Here is a 19,280-nt window from a genome sequence, read left to right as displayed (position 1 = left end):
AAAAGAAAAGAAAAGAAAGAAAAGTGTCAAGCATTTTGAATCTACAATATCAATAAACTGAAGGCAAAATATAGTCATTGAGAAAGAGTTGCTACCAGCCTTGCGTAAAAAGAAATATTGAAGAAAATGACACTAACTTGTAACAGAAATACATAACAAAAGATAAGCATTCCAGAACTAGTAAAATTTGTGGGTTAATTTTAACAAATGTNTAAAGCTAGCTCAGTAATACAAGCCTGTTATNGAGGTTTTTAAGAAGTAGNAAGAACAGCAGTTCAAAATCATGCTCAACTGTAGAGTAAGGTCAAGGCCAAGTTGGTCAAGGGAGACTGTCTCAAAGGTGGGGGAAAATCCTATATTGCTTCCTCCCCCAACCCCAAATTCTTAGAATATGTACATGTAAGAAAGAGAATGGATACCAGCACAACTAATGTGGTGCAGGGATCTAATGTGTATGCCAATAGCAAGATGAGAAGGGAGAAATTCAAGTATATTTAAGTAAAATAATATTTACACTTAGGATGATCAAAATTGGTCCGGTTATAAGGAATCAACTTATAAAAAAAAAGGGTTAACATTAGTTGCCTTCTCTCCCCAGAAGGCCTGCCCTCTTCTGAAGGGAAATAGTGGAGTGGATGGGGGGGAAGGGAGGAAAGGAGGAAGAGGAAACTATGGTCGGCATATAATATATGAGAGAATAAATAAATAAATAAATAAATAAGTTAACATAGCAATTAGACTGTACATTAAATATGTTTAACACAAAAAGAACAAATAAAAAAGGATTAAGATAGTATTAAAGCTGTAGAGATGGCTCAGTAGTTAAAAAACACTGACAGCTCTTCCAGAGGTTCTGAGTTCAATTCCCAGCAACTACATGGAGGAAGCTCACCGCCATCTGTAATGGGATCAGATGCCCATTTTGTGTGTGTGTGTGTGTGTGTATGTGTGTGTGTGTGTGTGTGTGTGTGTATCTGAAGAGAGCCACACTGAACTCATACATAAAATAAGTAAATCTTAAAAACGTAGTATTAGCTGGGCGTGGTGGCGCACGCCTTTAATCCCAGCACTCGGGAGGCAGAGGCAGGCGGATTTCTGAGTTCGAGGCCAGCCTGGTCTACAAAGTGAGTGCCAGGACAGCCAGGGCTACACAGAGAAACCCTGTCTCGAAAAACCAAAAAAAAAAAAAAAAAAAAACGTAGTATTAAATGAAATAGAAAATAGAAACTTGACCATATCAATGATCAGATTAAGTTTAGATAATCTAAATACCTCAAAAACCACAGACTGTCAGAGTAGTTACATACATACATACATACATACATACATACATAAATCTAATATACATATTCTGCTCAAAGACAAGGTTGATTATAAATACAAGAATCAATAAGTTGTAAGTAAAAGACCATGCAAATAATAGCCACAATAGGATTGAGTTTCGGTATTAATAATAAACGAGAGGGCAAGTGAGACTTACTCAGTAAGGTACTTGCCACACAAGGATGACGAACTGATTCCATATGCCTACAACCCACCAAGCCTGGAGCAGCAGCTTGTGCCTCTGATCGCATTGATGGGGAGATGGAGAGAAATGGAAGTAGATACCTGATATTAACCCCTCGCTTCACAAGCATTTGTACCTACATGTGTACTCCACAGGAAAATCTTAAAAATTACTATCAGAGGTAAGAAGGGTATTATATGATGATATTTTGGTCAATATCTAAATAACATAACAATGTGAACAAATATCAAAAATTTGCAAGTTAGAAAACATACTTTTAAATAATTGCTATATTAAAAATAGAGGCTATTAAAAATAGTTTAACTAAATGCAAAAACCACAGGATTACAGATTGTAAGAGATGCATGAAAAGCAGCTCATTTAGAGGCTATACAAAATCTCTCTAGTTCATTCTGTGATGAAATATTATCGTTCTTCTAAATCCTAACACTTTTCACACATACAGAGATACACACACACACACACACACAGAGAGAGAGAGAGAAATAAAACTTTGAAAAAGAACTGAGACCAATATATAAAATTCCCTCTTGCAGAAGCTTCATAAAGGAGGGCAGTCCAAGTTAAACAATAAACATAGGGGAGAAACAATAAAGACTAACTTAAATATTTTAAAATAACAAAGAATAATAGATAAAATCAAGTTGAATCTTATTTTCAATGCCATGGATCAAACTTGAGTTATCACAAATCTTAGTGAGGTGCTTTGCCACTGAACTGTCACCAGCCTGAACTTACATACTTTAAAAGGAAATGAAATCAAAAGATCTTTAGAAAGAAAAAGATAGGGAAAAAAGAGAGAGAAGATTCAAGTTACTAAATTAGGAAAACAAGAAAGATAATTTTAAAAATTACTACTGATAAATAAATAAAAGGTTCACAGGGATTCTAGAAATGATTACAGCTTGAGACATTTATAATGACAAGTCTCTGTGATCCCAGCACTGTGAGGCTGAATTTTATCCCTGATTCAGTTCTCAACTACTAGTCTATATAACTGTTTTAAGACAAAACTGAGGATTCTTTAATTTTTCATTTAAGTTCTAGGCTATTGGCTTGAATAAAAATACTAAAAACAAACAGATGAACGAGGGAAAGAGAGAAAGAAAGAAAGAAAGAAAGAAAGAAAGAAAGAAAGAAAGAAAGAAAGAAAGACTAAAAACAAAGTGAAAAATAAGATTCCTACATGTGGTCTACAGAGTCCTGAGAGAACCCTGATATTCTTTCAGATGGTCTTAAATGTAAAAAAAGGATGCCCACTATCCCCATTCCTTTTCACTATTCACTGTTAAACTGAATTAATAAGGCAAGAGAAAGAATTCCAATAAACTATCCACATCTGCAAATGACATGATATTATACTTTAGAGTATTCCAAAATTATACCGGAAAACTTCTAGAAACAATAAATTCAGCAGGGTAGAAGTATATAAAGTCAACTTGCACAAATCAATAGTTTTTCTGTATACCAACAGCAAACATACAAAGACATCATGGACACCCTCCCATTCATAATAGCCTCAAATAAAATAAAATATCTAAGAATAAACTTAAATAAGCAATTGAAGGACTTCTACAATAAAAATTGTTTAAATCTGTAGGGTTAGAGACAGACACTAGAAAATCGAANAACATCCCATGCTCATGGATTGGTAGAATCAAATGGCAAATATGACCATTCCACCAAAATCTATTAATACAGCTAATGTAATTCCAATCAAAATGCCCATCTTGTTCTTTGCAAAAATAGAAAAAAGTATATAAAATTCATATGAAACCACCAAAAATCCTAGATAGCTAAAACAATTCTGAATTTAAAAAAAAAAAAAAAAAAAAAAAAAAAAAAAAAAAGGTGACAGGACTACAACTCCATATCTTAAGACACAATATAAAGCCATAGTAATAAAAACAATATAACAGTGACACACACATACACACAAAAAACCATGGAGATCAATGGACTAAAACTGAACTGAAGACCAAAGCATAACCTCAGCCACCTAATTATTGACAAAGACAACAAAAACATATGCTGGAAAAAAGAAAGCATTTTCCCATATGGTGCTGAGAAAACTGGATGTCTGCATAAAGAAAAATTAAACTCATATTCATCATCACCTTGCATAAAAACTAGCTCTAAATGGATCAAAGACCTAGACTTGAAACCTAATACAATGAAATTGCTACAAGAAAGCATGCATATATCCTACATTATACAGGCGTCGGAAAGGACTTCACATATTGTTGCTCAAATATTAAAGCCAACCACTGACAAATGGGACTTCATAAAACTAACAAGCTTCTGCACAGCTAAAGAAACAATCTGTCAGTGAAGAGAAATCCTATAGAAAGGAAGTGAGTCTTTGTCAGCTACCATCTGACAGAGGACTGATACCCATAATATATAAAGAATTCAAAACACAAAGAATAGAAACAAATGACTTGTTTATAAAATGTACCTGGGATGTGAATAAAGAGTTATCAAAGAGGAGGAGGAAGAGAAAAAAAAAAAGAAAGAAGGAAGGAGAAGGGGAAGGAGGGAGAAACAAGAAGAAGAGGAAGAGAAGGTGAATGAGGTGAAGAAGAGGGAGGAGGAGGAAGAGGAGAAGAGGAAGGAGGAGGAGGAGGAGGGGGAGGGGGTCGTTGTGCCTAGAAATTAGGGAAATACAAACCAAAACAACTAAGATTTCATTTTAATCTAGTCAGAATAGCAAAGATCAACAAAGGAACTGACAATAAATGCTGGAGAGGGTGTGGCGTGGTAGGTACACACACATGCACACACACAAACATACACACAATACACATATATACCCACAAACACACAAAGACATACACATGCGCACACACACACAAACACACACACAACAGAACAGGATGACTTTCATTTGCTGTTGGTGGAATTGCAAACTGATGCAGCCACTCTGAAAATCTATGTATGGAAGGAAGAATTCTCAAAAAGATAAACATAAATCTGCCATAGGACCCAGCTACCCAGCTACACATGTGCCCAAAAGAACAACGTACTACTCTACAAACACTTGCTCAGTCACGTTCATTGCTACTATATTCATTACAGTGAAAAAATGAAAACCTAAATGTCCAACAACAGACAAATGGATAATCAAACTATGGTGCAGGAACACTGTGGAATACTATACAGCTATAAAGAAAAATGAAACCATGAACTTCCCAGGTAATTGGGTGGAACTTGAAAAGACCATATTTAATAAGGCAATCCAGACCCAGAAAGACAAACTTTGCATTCTCTCTCACTGCAAGCCCCTCGTTCCAAATCTTCAGAAGTGAATACATAACCTGTATTAACTACAGAAATAGGACAGTAAGAGGTGGACTTCACTCCTTGGCTTGTGGTCCACCTCCTCCACCTTTGCTACATTGCTCACTCAGAATTCTTCTTCTGTCAGTTGTTGTACTTATAAAGAGCTTTACCACTGCATTGAGCTTACCTAGATAGCCCAGAAAATATCCACTGTGTAAGGGAAAATGATGGGCAACTTTAATTTCACTTGGACTTGAATTTCTCTTTGCCATATACCATAAAGTAGTCCCAGATTCCAGGAAGAATCCTACCCTGCTTTCCAGGATTTGTTTCTTCAGCACCACATTTGGAATAAATACTAATGACAAGACTGTTTAATAAAATCCTTGATGTATCAGTAAGAATTAGTAATTTTATTAATTAAGCCTTTGTATATTGTATGCAGTTTCTCAAATTTAAACAGATTGGGCTATCAATTTGTGAAATATGCTTCAAGGAAAACATCAGGCAATATTTGTTATCAAAAATATCATTTGAACTTACAAACAAAAAGTTAGATTTCTGGAAAGCATGTATTTCAAGATGTTCCTGATGAAATGAATTAAGATTTGGAAGATCAGTATATCTCACCAAAAAAAGATTACTCCCCCCCCCCCCAAGTCACTTCTTTATGGAACAGAATCGTATGTCTCTAAAATGGTCAGTCAAAGCAAAAGACAGAGCAAGGAGTTTCTAGCAACAGCAGGAAGCTGTGAGCTGACTTGTCTCCATATGCTATACTAAGAAGCTACTGCTCGTTTGCTAAATTTTGGTGCAGGGTCAATGCATAATAGTCACAATTATCTGAGCAGACTCTTAGAATACTTTACCAACTACCTGTAAATATAAGACTATATTTTGTTCATTTATTTTAGCTAAAGCAACGTACCAAAGCATACTGAGAATGGGAGCAGATCTGAAATTTAACTCCTTTCTATTAGGACAGACATTGAACACATTTATAATACAAAAACAATGCAGCTATTTCATTAATTTTGTTTGTTTTGGAAAATACAAGTTTTCTTTTTAAAGGGTATTATATTAATGATGTGGTACTGAAAATGTTTTTTATAAATATTTAATTTTAATTTATATTATAATAAATATGTGGATAAAGTTCAGTAAAAAAAAAAAAATTCAAAAAGACAGGTTCTGGTGGTCAACACAAGAGTTTTAAAAAATCCAAGGCCAACTTGCACTACAGAGGGAGACCTTGTCTCAAAGCACAACAGGACTGGGGAAATAGAAGGGTCTGTTACAAGAGTATGAGGGCCTGAGATCTCCCCAGGTGAACAGTGAGGGCACAGTTCTGCAACCCCAGTGCTGGAGATGCAGAGACAAGCAGATGCCTACAGCTTGCAGGCCAATCAGGTTAGCTAATTCAGTAAGTGCCAGATTCAGTGTGCAAGCCTATCTGGGGGAGAAAGGCCACAGAAAAACTGAAAAAGACTAGAATTGGCCTGTGAACTCCAAATGTGCAGCCACATCCACATGCACTGGTGCACCATACAAACACAGACAAATAACCTTAGAGAAACCCTTACAGACACCCTAGACATCCTTACCTACACTCTTACAGGCATATCTGAATAACTACCAAAAAAAGAAAAGAACAAAAAATAAAACAACAAAAAACATTCTCTGAAGGTTTTCAGTAATTCTTGAGTATAAGTGACCCCCACCACAAATACCTAAAATGTGCTAGATTAACAACTGACAAAGTCCCAGAAGGACAGGATCAAATAATGCTAATCAGAAGAATGACCACCAGCATACCAGGGAGACCAGGGCATTGCAGGAACAGAGCATTGAGGCGCCCCTGCACAACCGACCCACATCAGAACCCTTTCCCAAATTGCAGAGAACAGATTAGCTCACTTTAAGCAACAATGGCATCCCTCATGGATCTATCTGAGGACACACATGAAAGAATACATACTACAGAAAGAACAACATATCTACAACATTTAAAGGAATGTATTATTATGAGATTAAACAAACCTTGTATTCTAAAAGTGAAAATGTACGATGAACTAAGGTTAAAAGCAAGAAAAATAGGTAAAGAAATGTCATAACATAATATAATTACAAAATAAATACCATTCCATACCATTCAAAAACCCAAACTACTGAAAATTTAGGCCTTAGGATAACAAGTCTGAAATCTTCCTAAAGCCCATCATTTGGAATTAGGTAAACATTGTTTAGATGAATTAGATTTACATTGTTAGATTAGCTGTGCCTCCCAGAGAAAAAAACAGGAAGACTCAGGTGGAAGTTGCTGAAGGTGAGAAATAAGCATAACTACAGAGTCACTGACACCCAGAGGCCAGGGTGAGGGAAGAATTTTGAATAATGAAAGTTTCCAGGAGAGCACTTGTCACGTCCACAAACTGCTGTGGGCCAGGTAGGAAAAAACCAAGAAGCCTTTTCTGGAAAGCAAGGTGTAAACCCACAGAGTTCTACATTTTCAAATTTTTCCCTCCATAGTCCACATGCCTGAACATTTTGTAGTTATTTTTTTTGGTTGCATTTATTTATTTATTTACTTACTTATTTACTTATTTATTTACATTTCAAGTGTTATCCCCTTACCCTGTCCCCCCATTCCCAGAAACTCCCTATCCCATTCCCCCTCCCCCTGCTTCTATGAAGGTGCTCTATTTCTATTAAAATTGTATTATGCACGCAATGTGCTTTTTCGATTCATACAAGGTATTATTTATTTAGGTTGATTTTTTAGGGAGGATAAGAAGAGTATAAAGAGACTAATATATTACCCTTTATATCTTCTGATTTTTTAAGTTTAAATATAATCAAACCTAATTATATAAAATTAAGTATGAGGGGAATGGAAAGAGGTTAACATCTTTAAAATGTCTGACTTTTAAAATTTAAATATAATTAGTAAAAATGAATAATCCGATACTATTTATTATATGAGTCATACTATATTTATACATGACCTGTGTCATCTTTTCCTTTAATTTAATTTGTTATGAGTGAGTAGATACAAAAGTCAAAAGGTTTTATTACAAAACATTTTTTTTTGCACTTCAAAATATTTATTTCACTATCATAGCCCAGTAGGTTATCTCTATAAAAGTGACTGCACACTCCTGAGACTAAGTAGTGTGCAGGCCCTAAAGCTCATCATTAGTAACAGGGAGATTCATGGACCAAGGAAACAAGTAGGTCACAAGATAAACTGTTGAATGCTAAATAATAATAATATAAACCTGAAACAATGTAGAAGACATGATGAGTAGGTATCTCTGAGTGGGGTTAATGAGCAGGTTTTCATTTCCTTCTTTTTGGGTTATTTGTATATGCAAATATTTCTGTGAGAAATTAACCTTCAAGAAAGAAGGAAAAAGAACAAAGGAAAATAAGTGACAACTCAACTCTGCACAGTCTGTGGTCACACACTCAAATCAATGCACATAGGGAAAAGCCTAATGTCTTTAAACATGCATACACTGTGTCTACAGCTGATCTTCAACTCCAACTGCACCTTAGCTTCCACTAGCCTTCATTGCCCTATGCATACAACTGATTTGGGACTGTTCTCTTTTGTCCACTCTTTCCTTTTATCACCTTGTAGAATACTCACTAAGCCCACACTCCTCCTTATCTTTCTTCACCAGGACTTTCTTCATCTGTATCCAGAAAGCAAATTCTTTACTCTGCATGCTACTGCCATGCTTTTCAATAGCAGTGTTTGTAAATGATACCTGTAATAGCTATCTCTATGTATAACTTCACTTCAGCGTAAAGTATAAGGAAAGAGATTCTTCATCTTTATCTAATTGATAATGCACAGTTATCTCCATCAATATTCATTTAAAGAATTTAAGCACATTCTGTATGATATGTATATGGAGTGCTTTGTTTGCATGTATGTATGTGAGTCACAGGAGTGCCTGATGCCAGCAGAGCTCAGAAATGGATGTGGAATCCCCCTTGAATGTGTTACAATTTATTCTAAACCACAATGAGGGTGCTGAAAACCAAGCCCAGATCCTCTACAAGAGCCATCTCTCCAGTACCTGCATTAATCTTAAATCCCTAAAAGACTAAGGGAGAATACAAAAATCTCTGTTGTTTGAATGTTAATTGTGAGTCAGGAAAAGTGAGCCTTTAGATACACCATCTGGAATGATTTTTGTAGTATTTCTGTGGATCCACCATCTGGAAGCAAAAGCTCACAAAGGTACTACTTGTGTAGAAGCTTATTTGAAAAAAGGGGGGCGGGGGGGCAAGACTCCTAGTTGTTCTGCTCCCATGAAGACTCCATATCCATATCTATCCTAAAAGACCCACTGCACTCAGAGCAGTAGAGCAGTGGAGGACCCTTTGAACTCATAGCAGTTGAGGATCCACTGCTCTCAGAGCATACATAACATAGTAAAAATGGCCATTCTACCAAAGGCAATCTATAGATTCAATGCAATCCCAATCAAATCCCAACACAATTCTTCAAAGACATGGAAAGAGCAATTCTCAAATTCAACTGGAAAGGCAAAAACCTAGAATAGAGAAAACAATTCTTAACAATAAAAGAAAAGCTGGGGGAGTCACCATCCCTGATCTCAAGCTTTACTACAGAGTAATAGTAATAAAAACTGCATGGGGTTGGTACAGAGACTGACACGCTGATCAATGGAATAGAACTGAAGACACAGAAATAAAACCACACACTTATGGTCACTTGATCTTTGACAAGATGCCAAAAATATACAATGGAAAAAAGAAAGCATCTTCAATAAATAGTGCTGGTCTAACTGGCTGTCTGTGTGTAGAAAAATGAAAATACACCCATATTTGTCACCTTGTACAAAGCTCAAGTCCAAGTGTATCAAGGACCTCAACATAAAACCAGATACACTGAATCTCGTAGAAGAGAAAGTGGGAAAGAGGCTTGAACTCATTGGCACAGGGGGGAATTTCCTAAACAGAACTTCAATTGTGCATGCTCTAAGATCAAGAGTTGATAAATGGGACCTCATGAAACTGGAAAGTTTCTGTAAGGCAAATCGGCAACCTACAGATTTGGAAAAAATCTTCACTAACCCCACATCTGATAGAGGGCTAATATCCAAAATATATAAAGAACTCAAGAAGTTAACCACCAAAAAACCAAACAAACTCTCCAATCAAAAAAATGGGGTATAGAACTACTGAGAATTCACAACTGAAGAATCTCAAATGGCTGAGAAGCACCTAAAGACATGTTAGAAGTCCTTAGTGATCAGAGAAATGCAAATCAAAACAACCCTGAGAGTCCACCTTATACCAATCAGAATGGCTAAGATCAAAACCTCAGGTGACAACACATGTTGGAGAGGATGCAGAGAAAGAGGATCACTCCTCTATTGCTGGTGGGGTTGCAAACTGGTACAACCACTCTGGAAATCAATCTGGAAATTCCTCAAAAAATTGGAAATAGATCTACCTGAAGATCCAGTTATACCACTCTTGGGAATAGACCCAAAAGTTGCCCCCCCCCCATGCCACAGGGGCACGTGTTCCACTATGTTCATAGCAGCCTTGTTTGTGATAGCCAGAAGCTGGAAACAACCTAGATGTCCCATGACAGAAGAATGGGTACAGAAAATGTGGTTCATTTACACAATAGAGTACTACTCAGCTATTAAGAACGATGACATCCTGAGTTTTGCAGGCAAATGAATGGAACTAGAAAATATTATCCTGAGTGAGGTAACTTAGACCCCAAAACATGTGCATAGTATGTACTCACTAATAAGTGGATACTAGCCCCCCTGCCCTGCAAAAAGTACAGATTATCCAAGATACAGTCCACAGAACTCAAGAAAGTCAACAAGCTGAAGTACCCATGTGAAGACACCTCAGTCCCACTTAGGTGAGAGAAAAAAGCAATCCCAAGTGGAAAGGGAGTGAGGGACCTGGGAGGGAAAATAAATGAGGGGGAAATAGGGGTAGCGGGGAGCCTGATCTGGTTTTGGGTGAGGGAAAAGGACTGAAGCCCTGAGGGCCAGTAAAAGACTGGAAACAGGCAATTTCAGGAAATAGGAGGTTGAGGGGCCCCTCCAGAATACACCAGAGACTTGAGAGATGAGAGACTCTCAGGACTCAAAGGGATAAAATGCCAGACAGTAGGGAGAGGGAACTTATAGAGCCCACCTCCATCAGGAAGGCAGATCATCAAGTTAGGTATTGGGTTGCCATCCCACAGTCACTACTCTGATCCATAATTGTTCCTGTCTGAAAGAATTACAGGGATGGAAATGGAGAGGAGCCTGAGGAAAAGAAGGCCCAGCGACAGGCCCAAAGTGGGATCCAGCTCAAGGGGAGGTCCTAAGGCCTGACACTACTACTGAGGATATGGAGTGCTCTCAAAAAGGGACCTAGCATGACAGACCCCTGAAAGATCCAACAAGCAGCTCAAAGAGTCAGATGCAGATATTTGCACCCAACAAATGGATAGAAGCAGATGAACCCTGTTTTTGAATTAGGGAAGGCTGAAAGCTGAGAAAGGCAATCCTGCAGGAGGACCAGCAGTCTCAATTAACCTGGACCCCTGAGATCTCTCAAAACACTGGACCACCAAACAAGCAGCATACACCAGCTGATATGAGACCCCCAACACACATACAGTGAGGACTTCCGAGTATGTGATCATTTAGAGATGATACACCTAACTCTCCTGAGACTGGAGGCCCCAGGGAGTTTAGAGGTCAGGTGGGGTGGGGGCTGGAGGCATCCACGAGGAGACGGGGTGCATCCACGAGGAGACGGGGTGGAGAGGAGGTATGAGATGTGGAACAGTTGGAGGGTGGATTGGGCAAGGGAGGAATAAAATATGGAGTGAAAAAAAGAACTCCTAATGTCCCATCTCCCAAACAATGGAATTACAATCACATGTCACCATGACAGGTAAATACAGTAAAGAGCTAAGTTCCAGAATCAGGAAGACTGGAAGCTCAGTCATGACAATTTTATACGTATATGTTACGACCTCTCAGTTGCAATATAAAATGTATGCAAAGAGACAGGATTTTTCTTTTGTAAACATTAAATAGTGAATATAAACTGCTAGGCAGAAGGTAGAGACACCTGTGAGCATTCATGAAGTGCTATATGAATCTGAGGCACAAATAAGAACAGTGCTTTTTTTAAAAAGCTAGTTGCTATGCATAACGAACATAAAATCTCCCTGAAAGTATTTATAACTGTTTAAGATATAAGTTAAAAAAATCATAAGGTGACAATATTTGTATCACTCAGAAATTATAAAAGTTCAGTGATTAATCAAACAGGAGGTTAAAAAGATCAACATGCTTTCCTAAATATAGTTTTACTCTCAAAAGGCAAAAGGGCACTGGTGTTTCGTCTGCATGTGTACCTGCACACCAGAAGAGGTCACTGAATCTCATGTTACTAGAGTTACAGCCAGTTGTGAGCTGCCATGTGTGTGCTGGGAATTGAATTAGTGACCTCTGGAAGAGGAGAGTGCTCTTAATCACTGTACCATCTCTCCAGCGCTAGTATTATATTTTAATTTATGGTACACTCTAGAAGTCTTTTGAGATTGACTGATTTGGAGAAATGGGAAAAGGTGATCAACAAATAATAAGGGGATGAGTGAACTCCCCTGAGGAAATGCATGAGTCAAGAAAGAGTAACACTTTTTGCGTCGTCTTTGAATAAATGAGCATCTTTCCTCGAACTAGACATTTGTCAAAAGCAATTTCTCTTTACAACTCCTCTGGGTAACTCCAAATCTCCACCCAAAATTATCCTGAATTATTCGCAGTGAGTTTATAGTAAAGTCAGAACATTCCTTACTGAAAATATACCTGGTTCTAATCAATGATTTCCACAACGTAAAACTTGTAAACTGGGTGTGGTGGCGCACGCCTTTAATCCCAGCACTTGAGAGGCAGAGGCAGGCGGATTTCTGAGTTCGAGGCCAGCCTGGTCTACAAAGTGAGTTCCAGGACAGCCAGGGCTACACGGAGAAACCCTGTCTCAAAAAACAAAAAACAAAAAACAAAACAAAACAAAAACAAAAAAAAACAAACAACAACAACAACAACAAACGTGTATCTAAAGCTGACGTATACGGTTATAGGAATGATAGCGTCTCAGTAATGCATAGCAGAAAACAAAAACAAACAAACAAAAAAACCCAGAAGCCATTTTAAATTAAAACTGAAGGAGAAAAGTTCAATTAATTGTAAATCAGGAAAGTCCCATTCTGAATGTATGCAAAAGACGCCGTCTTCAGCTGCCTGCTTGCCCTCCCAAGTGAAACCCCAACTATTTTAACAGTATTCAGTAAAGGGTACATAATGTAACTTTCAAGAAACAGGGAGACCAAACCCTGCGAATAGACAGGGTTGAGACACTGCACAGAACCAGTTGTCTTCGGCCAAGATCGACTTCCACGTTGGAGGTAAGTCAAGCGAATGAAAACAGTGAGCCAGATCCCAGGGCCTTCTCCAGCCTCAAGGAGGATCAGGTACCAGAGGAAAGGATGGGGATTTAGGGGGCCAACTTCTGTCTGCTCACTTCTCCGTCCCATCCACATTCGGCAGGTAGCTGGCAGGCCGAAAACACCAGGCCGGGAAGAGAGGGAAAAGTCACTTACCAATCTGCGTCTACGGCGCTGATCCTGCAAGGGCCTGACGCGCTGGCCAGAACCAAATAGTCGACATCTCAGGCAGCCCTGGCGACCGCTCGAGAGCGTCACTGACAACGACCCGGAACTGGTAAACTGCTTCCGGGAACGCCGAGCGCGCGGCGGGAAATTATTTCCTAGAACCTAGTTTATTGGAGCAGGGAGTCCTACGGTGGTAGTCGTCGCCCCTACCGCCACCACCGGCAGCTTCACAAGACGAAACCAGCCCAGAAGCTTCGGCCGGGAAGGTAAAGCGCCTCAGCTCGGAAGACGCCATTTACCGCGTTCTCAGGCAGCGCCTCTGACTTCCCGGCCGTCCTCGCTGGGCCGCGGAGGCGCTTGGCGCTCGTGCTTTCACAGCCTTGGTTCCTTCAAGGTGAACTCGGGGCCCGCGCCCGCGCCGATGGCCGGGCCCTCCGACCTCGGCCTGCCCGGCCCTTCTGGGCAGACAGGTCCTTGGCGACCCCCGCGGCGCGCTCAGGCCGCTGCCTGCTGCCGGGGCTCCGGGGGCTAGGCCGCTCGCGTCTCCCGTTTCCATAGAACCGCCTAGGACGCCTCACCCCGTCCCAGTTCTTGGATGCCAACAAACCTTAGCTTCCATGAAGGTGGCAGGGATTCCCAGGGCCTGCCTTTCATTAAGATGAAAAACGAGACATTCTTTCTCTCGAGGGGAATTGTTTTTCACACCAAAATGAAAATGAGCTTTTATCTCAGCGGTATTGTAGGCTTTGAACAGCAGCGCGCGCGCGCGCACCTCTCCTAAAGGAAGGGTTTGTGTTCCTGGGGTTCCTGACCACCAGGACTACTCTAAGTGATCATGCAGAGATGTATTCCATTTTCAAGGTCTGGCTAAATTGACACTCATTTACCTTAATACTCCAAATCGGGATTTGGGACCTGTGATTGATCGAACTTGATTTTAAATTCCCCAAGCGCTTTTGTGACAAATGACTATCCTCTACAGAGGAAAAAAAAAAAAAGGAGAAAAACTTCCTTTGAAACATTGGAAATGACTTGGATTCAATCACGACCCAGGTCTTATATTGGTTTTCAAGCTGTTGCTGTGAATGGAATGATTCTTGTTTATTCTAGGTGTTCAAAACATAGCTTGATCGATCATTTGGGTAGATTTGTGTGAGAAGATATTTGATTATTTGTAAGGTAACATTAAGAATTTCTTTCACGAGCTAGGATGTTGAAACACTCAAATGTCTAGATATATCATTTGTGAGACAGTCTTCAATAAGCAACTAAACTTGGGTTAGACCTGTTTCCTAAGTCGAGATTTTTCTCATGCTTCATTGACTTAGGTGAAAATCAATGATATGATTTAGAATATTTTTGCTTTTGTAAAGCAGAAAGCTTAGATCATGTTGGTGTATGAAACAGTAGTCTGTTGTAATTCCTTTTCATAATCAAAATAAAGAGCAGTTAAAATTCCATTCCATGCATTCACAATTTCAATGGCTGCCTCTTTGATTTTTAGGAAACCAATAGTATGGCCTTACTAATTAAATAGTATTTTCAGTTTGTTTCTCGGCTGTATTACTTCTACAAATTTCCACTGTTTTAAAAACCATGTAAAGAATAAATTCAGTTCTCCATAAGTTTAAAATCATAAAGGTAAATAAAGGAGACTGAAGACTTTCAGAACTGGAACATCACCTGTTCTTTTTAATCGATTCCAACAAGATTATTTTGAAATTTAAAATATATTATTTTAATAATATGTATGAAAATTTTCAATAATTGATCCAAATCTGTTTTGAGAGAAAAATAGAAACTTTTTATCAATAGGAAAGTAATAATACTCTTTAGAATATTCCAGGAAATATGTGAATATTTTAGATATTGGAATTATGTTTTTGAAAATGATTAATAATTGTTTAATTTTTTCATTTTGTTGTTCTAAATGTCTCCTTACCCCACGTAGTAGATTCTTTTTTCATGTAGTATTACCTTCCTGCTATACTGATAGAAATTAGATTGCTTTGTAAAATTGCCTCATAAGATTGTTTAAGAGAGGTAGATTAAGTCTAAAATTTAAGCCAGATTGGCATTGTGGAAAAGGCATAGCCTTTCCACAGTAACAGGCTTATCTTTGAATCTTGGTTTCACTGTCTATACAAAGATTTAAATCCTCAAGGTAGGTTTTGTTTGTTTGTTTGTTTGTTTGTTTCTCTGCCCTTGGTACTAGGAATTGACTCAGTATTTATTTCCTTATCTAGGTTAAATTAGGTGTAATTTTCAGCATTATTACCAGTATCTTGTATTCTCATCTACATTTAGGTAGATATACTGGATAAATATATGAAGTTTGTAGACTTGTAGAACACACTTGGTTCTTAATAAGAATTAAATCAATCATTTTAATTAATTAATCTTAGACTTGTGCTTTTCTTACAGTTTGCTTCTTAAGGACTACTTTAATCCTAAATTAAAAGTTTTAGTCCAGCCAGCACCATGTATAGTGTTGGAGAGATAGGAATGTCTCTACATTGTTCTTCAGTCTCCTATTTTTTTCTTTCTTACACATTTTGTTAATTCTCTGTTGCCAAATTCTTCATTAAAGGAATTAATGACCATTTCTTTTTGATATTCAAGAATATTTCAGAAATCTCATCACTAGAGACTTAGGGTTTTTTGTTTAGATTTGTGTTTTGCTTATAGATTGAGCCTAGGGTCTTATAGATGCTATGTAGACACAGTAGCTTTGAGCTCCATTCTCAATCCCTCCAGAACTCAGTTAAATAAGGTCATATTATGGGAAGGTGGGACAGGAAGTAAGATGGCTTCTTTTCATGTTTATTTTGTGTGTGCCTGTGTATTGTGTGTTCCATCTGTGTATTGGGATCAAATCAGATCTTTAGGCTTGGTGGCAAGAGCCTTTACCCGCTGAGCCACTAATAACATTTTCCAAATTCCAAAGGCTTATTGAGTGATATTAGACCAAAGGTCTATTTTGTAGGCCAGGATTCCAACACTCCACCTGAAATTACACAATTCAGAACCAGCAGAATATAACTCACATAGTATAGGAGTGTATGCTATTGTAGTGTATGTATTGTAGCAGTATTGTAAAACAGAAATCCAGAGCTTTGGCCATACTCAATTTCATTGTAATTTTAAGTTTAAATTTAATTTTTCAGTTAAATCTTTCAAATTCTGAATTCAAAGCAGTGAAATTAACTGTCCTGGAGACTTGTATATATTTTGTAAAAGTCTGTTCAAATAATCTCCAGTAAAAGATGGTTTTAAATCAAAAAATATTATCCTATTATAATGAAAACAAAGAGACTGCTAATTTTTAACATGCGGTTTTAAAACAATGGAAAAATAATCAAAAATCCAAAATTAATAAAAAATTAAAATATATTCCCAAATTTTGTTATATGCTTGTTTTCATACACACACAAAACTAATACATCAGTTTTATAATGTTAAAAAATTAGATATGATTTAAATTGCTATATACTTGTAGTACTTTTGAAATGCTCTATACTCAGTGTTTGTTGAAATTAAAAAAAATGGTAAAGATAATTTTAGAAGTAAAAATTTAGTTCTTATATATGTATACACACACACACACACACATATATATATATATTTATATATATACACATACATATAAGTGGTTATAAAACATAATGCAGAATAGGAAAGATTTGCCCTCACTTGTTCCAAGGACTTTGTTAGGCACAATGACTTCTTCCTGAAGCAAATTTTTTAGCCAACTGTTGATGCTACCCTCTAACCTACCTTATCCTGTCCCATAGGGTTTCACTCTGTGTCTATGCTGACCTCTGTCTTGTAGTCATTGTTCTGCCTCAACCTGAAGCCTTTGTTTTATTTTTTTACCTTTGTTATTGTTGTTTTGGGTTTTGTTGTTTGTTTTTTTCTTTTTTGTTGTAGTTGTTTCTTTGTTTTTGAGTCAGGGTCTCACTGTAGCTGTTGTTGGCCTGGAACTCACAGTGTAGACCAACCAAGCTGGCTTGAATCAGAGATCCACCTGCCTCTGCCTTCTAAGTGCTGGGATTAAAGCTATACCCCACCATGCTTGATTGTCTCTACTTTTCTTTCTAAATTTCCTTTTTAACATATTGTAATTCCATTCTTCAAAAATGTGCCAGTACTGGCATATTGTAAAGAATTCAAATGTTCTATTTAAAAACTTAGGATAGAATATACATGATCACAGTAATGAGAACTGTAGTTTCCTGGTGCTTCTGGCTGACACCAACTGTCAAAGAATTTCAGGCATCAAGGATAGGCCGTGGTGAGAGATATTTTAAGAAAGTCCACACCACAGTGACAGTTGCTTGCTATGTATAAAGGGCAGCTCTTTTCACAAGCGCTGTCTTCTTAGTTTTGTGTTTTGTATGATTCAGGGTAAGTACATTTTAAAGAATTATTAGTAGGAAGTTTTTAAATTGCTACAAAGAACTTTTTTATAATTATAAATGTAGTGATGTAAATTACTATAAAGATAAACATTTAGTTGCTAAAAACTAATGGTTTCTTTTCTCCTCTTTTATGTGATGTTGTCATCTGTGTTGGTGCTTGAAGGTTCATATCTCTCATTCTCTTACCCCTACCTCAGCTAGGAAGATATGGAATCTTTCTAGAAATGCCACTAGTATTAACTGTGTTATGGATTGTTTGTTCTTTCCTATATTCAAAGATCTTTAGAAGTAAGCTCTCAGTCCTCCATACTTCAGAGCGTACCACCTACATAAAACTTAATCCTACTTCGATTGCCTTGCTTATTGATATAGGTACATGCATACATTTACACATACACACACACACACACACACAGAGAGAGAGAGAGAGAGAGAGAGAGAGAGAGTTTAAAGTCATAGTTTCCTCTGAAAACTGGCTTGAGATTTATAAAAACACTGGTTAAATACCAAGGCAGTATTTATAGAGGCATTGAGTTTTACTTGGTCATTTCTAAAACAATGTGTCATTTTCTAAATAAAATTATTAAAGGATTTACTTAAGTAATTCCTTTGAGTTTATGAAAAGTAGCTTTCTCCCCTAGTTACAGGCAATGTGACTATAAAGCAAATTATGTTGCTGCATTAAGTACATGCTTGTAGTGTTCTCTTTTAACTTATTGACACATCAGGCTGTTGTTGACTGTTCTCTTAATCTTGCAGGATATAGAAGAACTCTTATATATAAAATACATCCATAGTCTATATTGCCATGTTTATCTATACGTTAATTGTCCCATGTAGTCATATATATTTAACAACATAGGCCATCTTAGTCATATAGTATGATATTCAAAAACATTGCTGTGTTATATAAGCCTTTACCTCAGGTTAATAACATAATTACAGAAGGCAATTAGAGTAGTCTTTCCTTTCTAAAAAAAATGCTAGTTTTGTGCATGTCCAAGGTTTATAACCTAAAAGTTAACTAATATGCCTCCTGTTTTTCTGATAAACATGTAAATAAATGTCTTGTTTTCTGATTTCATTTTAAACGTGTATGTGTTCATATTCTTTGAATTGGGATATTGTGTTTTATCACTCTTGTTTCTTCCTTTTCCTGATTTTACATGAAAAGTTTCTGTTTCTTATTATTTTCAGAATAAGAAAATTACTTTAAAAATACTTTTGTGTTTTCTGCTGCTGTATACATTTGGTCTTATTTTCGTTATTTTTTTATAAATTAATTATTATTTATTATTTTATTATTATTATTATTATCTTAAGTACACTGTAGCTGTCTTCCAACACTGCAGAAGTGGGATCA

General features: G+C 37.2%; 2 protein-coding genes across 9 annotated transcripts in view; one reads left to right on the top strand and one right to left on the bottom strand.

Annotated features, from left to right (window-relative positions):
* Positions 1-13,628, bottom strand: part of Kiaa0825 (KIAA0825 ortholog) — a 422,676-nt gene extending 409,048 nt beyond the window's left edge. For all 3 annotated transcript variants that reach the window (XM_021180151.2, XM_029468200.1, XM_021180150.2), the window contains exon 1: positions 13,485-13,628. The gene's annotated coding sequence lies outside the window, so the exon portion shown is untranslated. The remainder of the gene's footprint in view (positions 1-13,484) is intronic.
* Positions 13,629-13,652: 24 nt separating this feature from the next.
* The window catches only part of Slf1 (SMC5-SMC6 complex localization factor 1), an 82,677-nt gene continuing 77,049 nt past the window's right edge, over positions 13,653-19,280 (top strand). For 4 of the 6 annotated variants that reach the window (XM_029468207.1, XM_029468205.1, XM_029468206.1 and 1 more), the window contains exon 1: positions 13,919-14,357. In XM_029468207.1, the coding sequence (XP_029324067.1) occupies positions 14,340-14,357 (18 nt within the window). In that variant the 5' untranslated portion in view covers positions 13,919-14,339. Of the gene's footprint in view, positions 13,763-13,918; positions 14,358-17,676; positions 17,904-19,280 lie in introns of those variants that run through there. The other 2 variants (XM_029468203.1, XM_029468204.1) reach the window with 2 other exon arrangements.

Source organism: Mus caroli, chromosome 13 (assembly GCF_900094665.2).
Source record: "Mus caroli chromosome 13, CAROLI_EIJ_v1.1, whole genome shotgun sequence".
Classification (NCBI taxonomy): Eukaryota; Metazoa; Chordata; class Mammalia; order Rodentia; family Muridae; genus Mus; species Mus caroli.
Note: the sequence above shows the minus strand (reverse complement) of the source record. Positions and strands in the feature narration are given on the sequence as shown.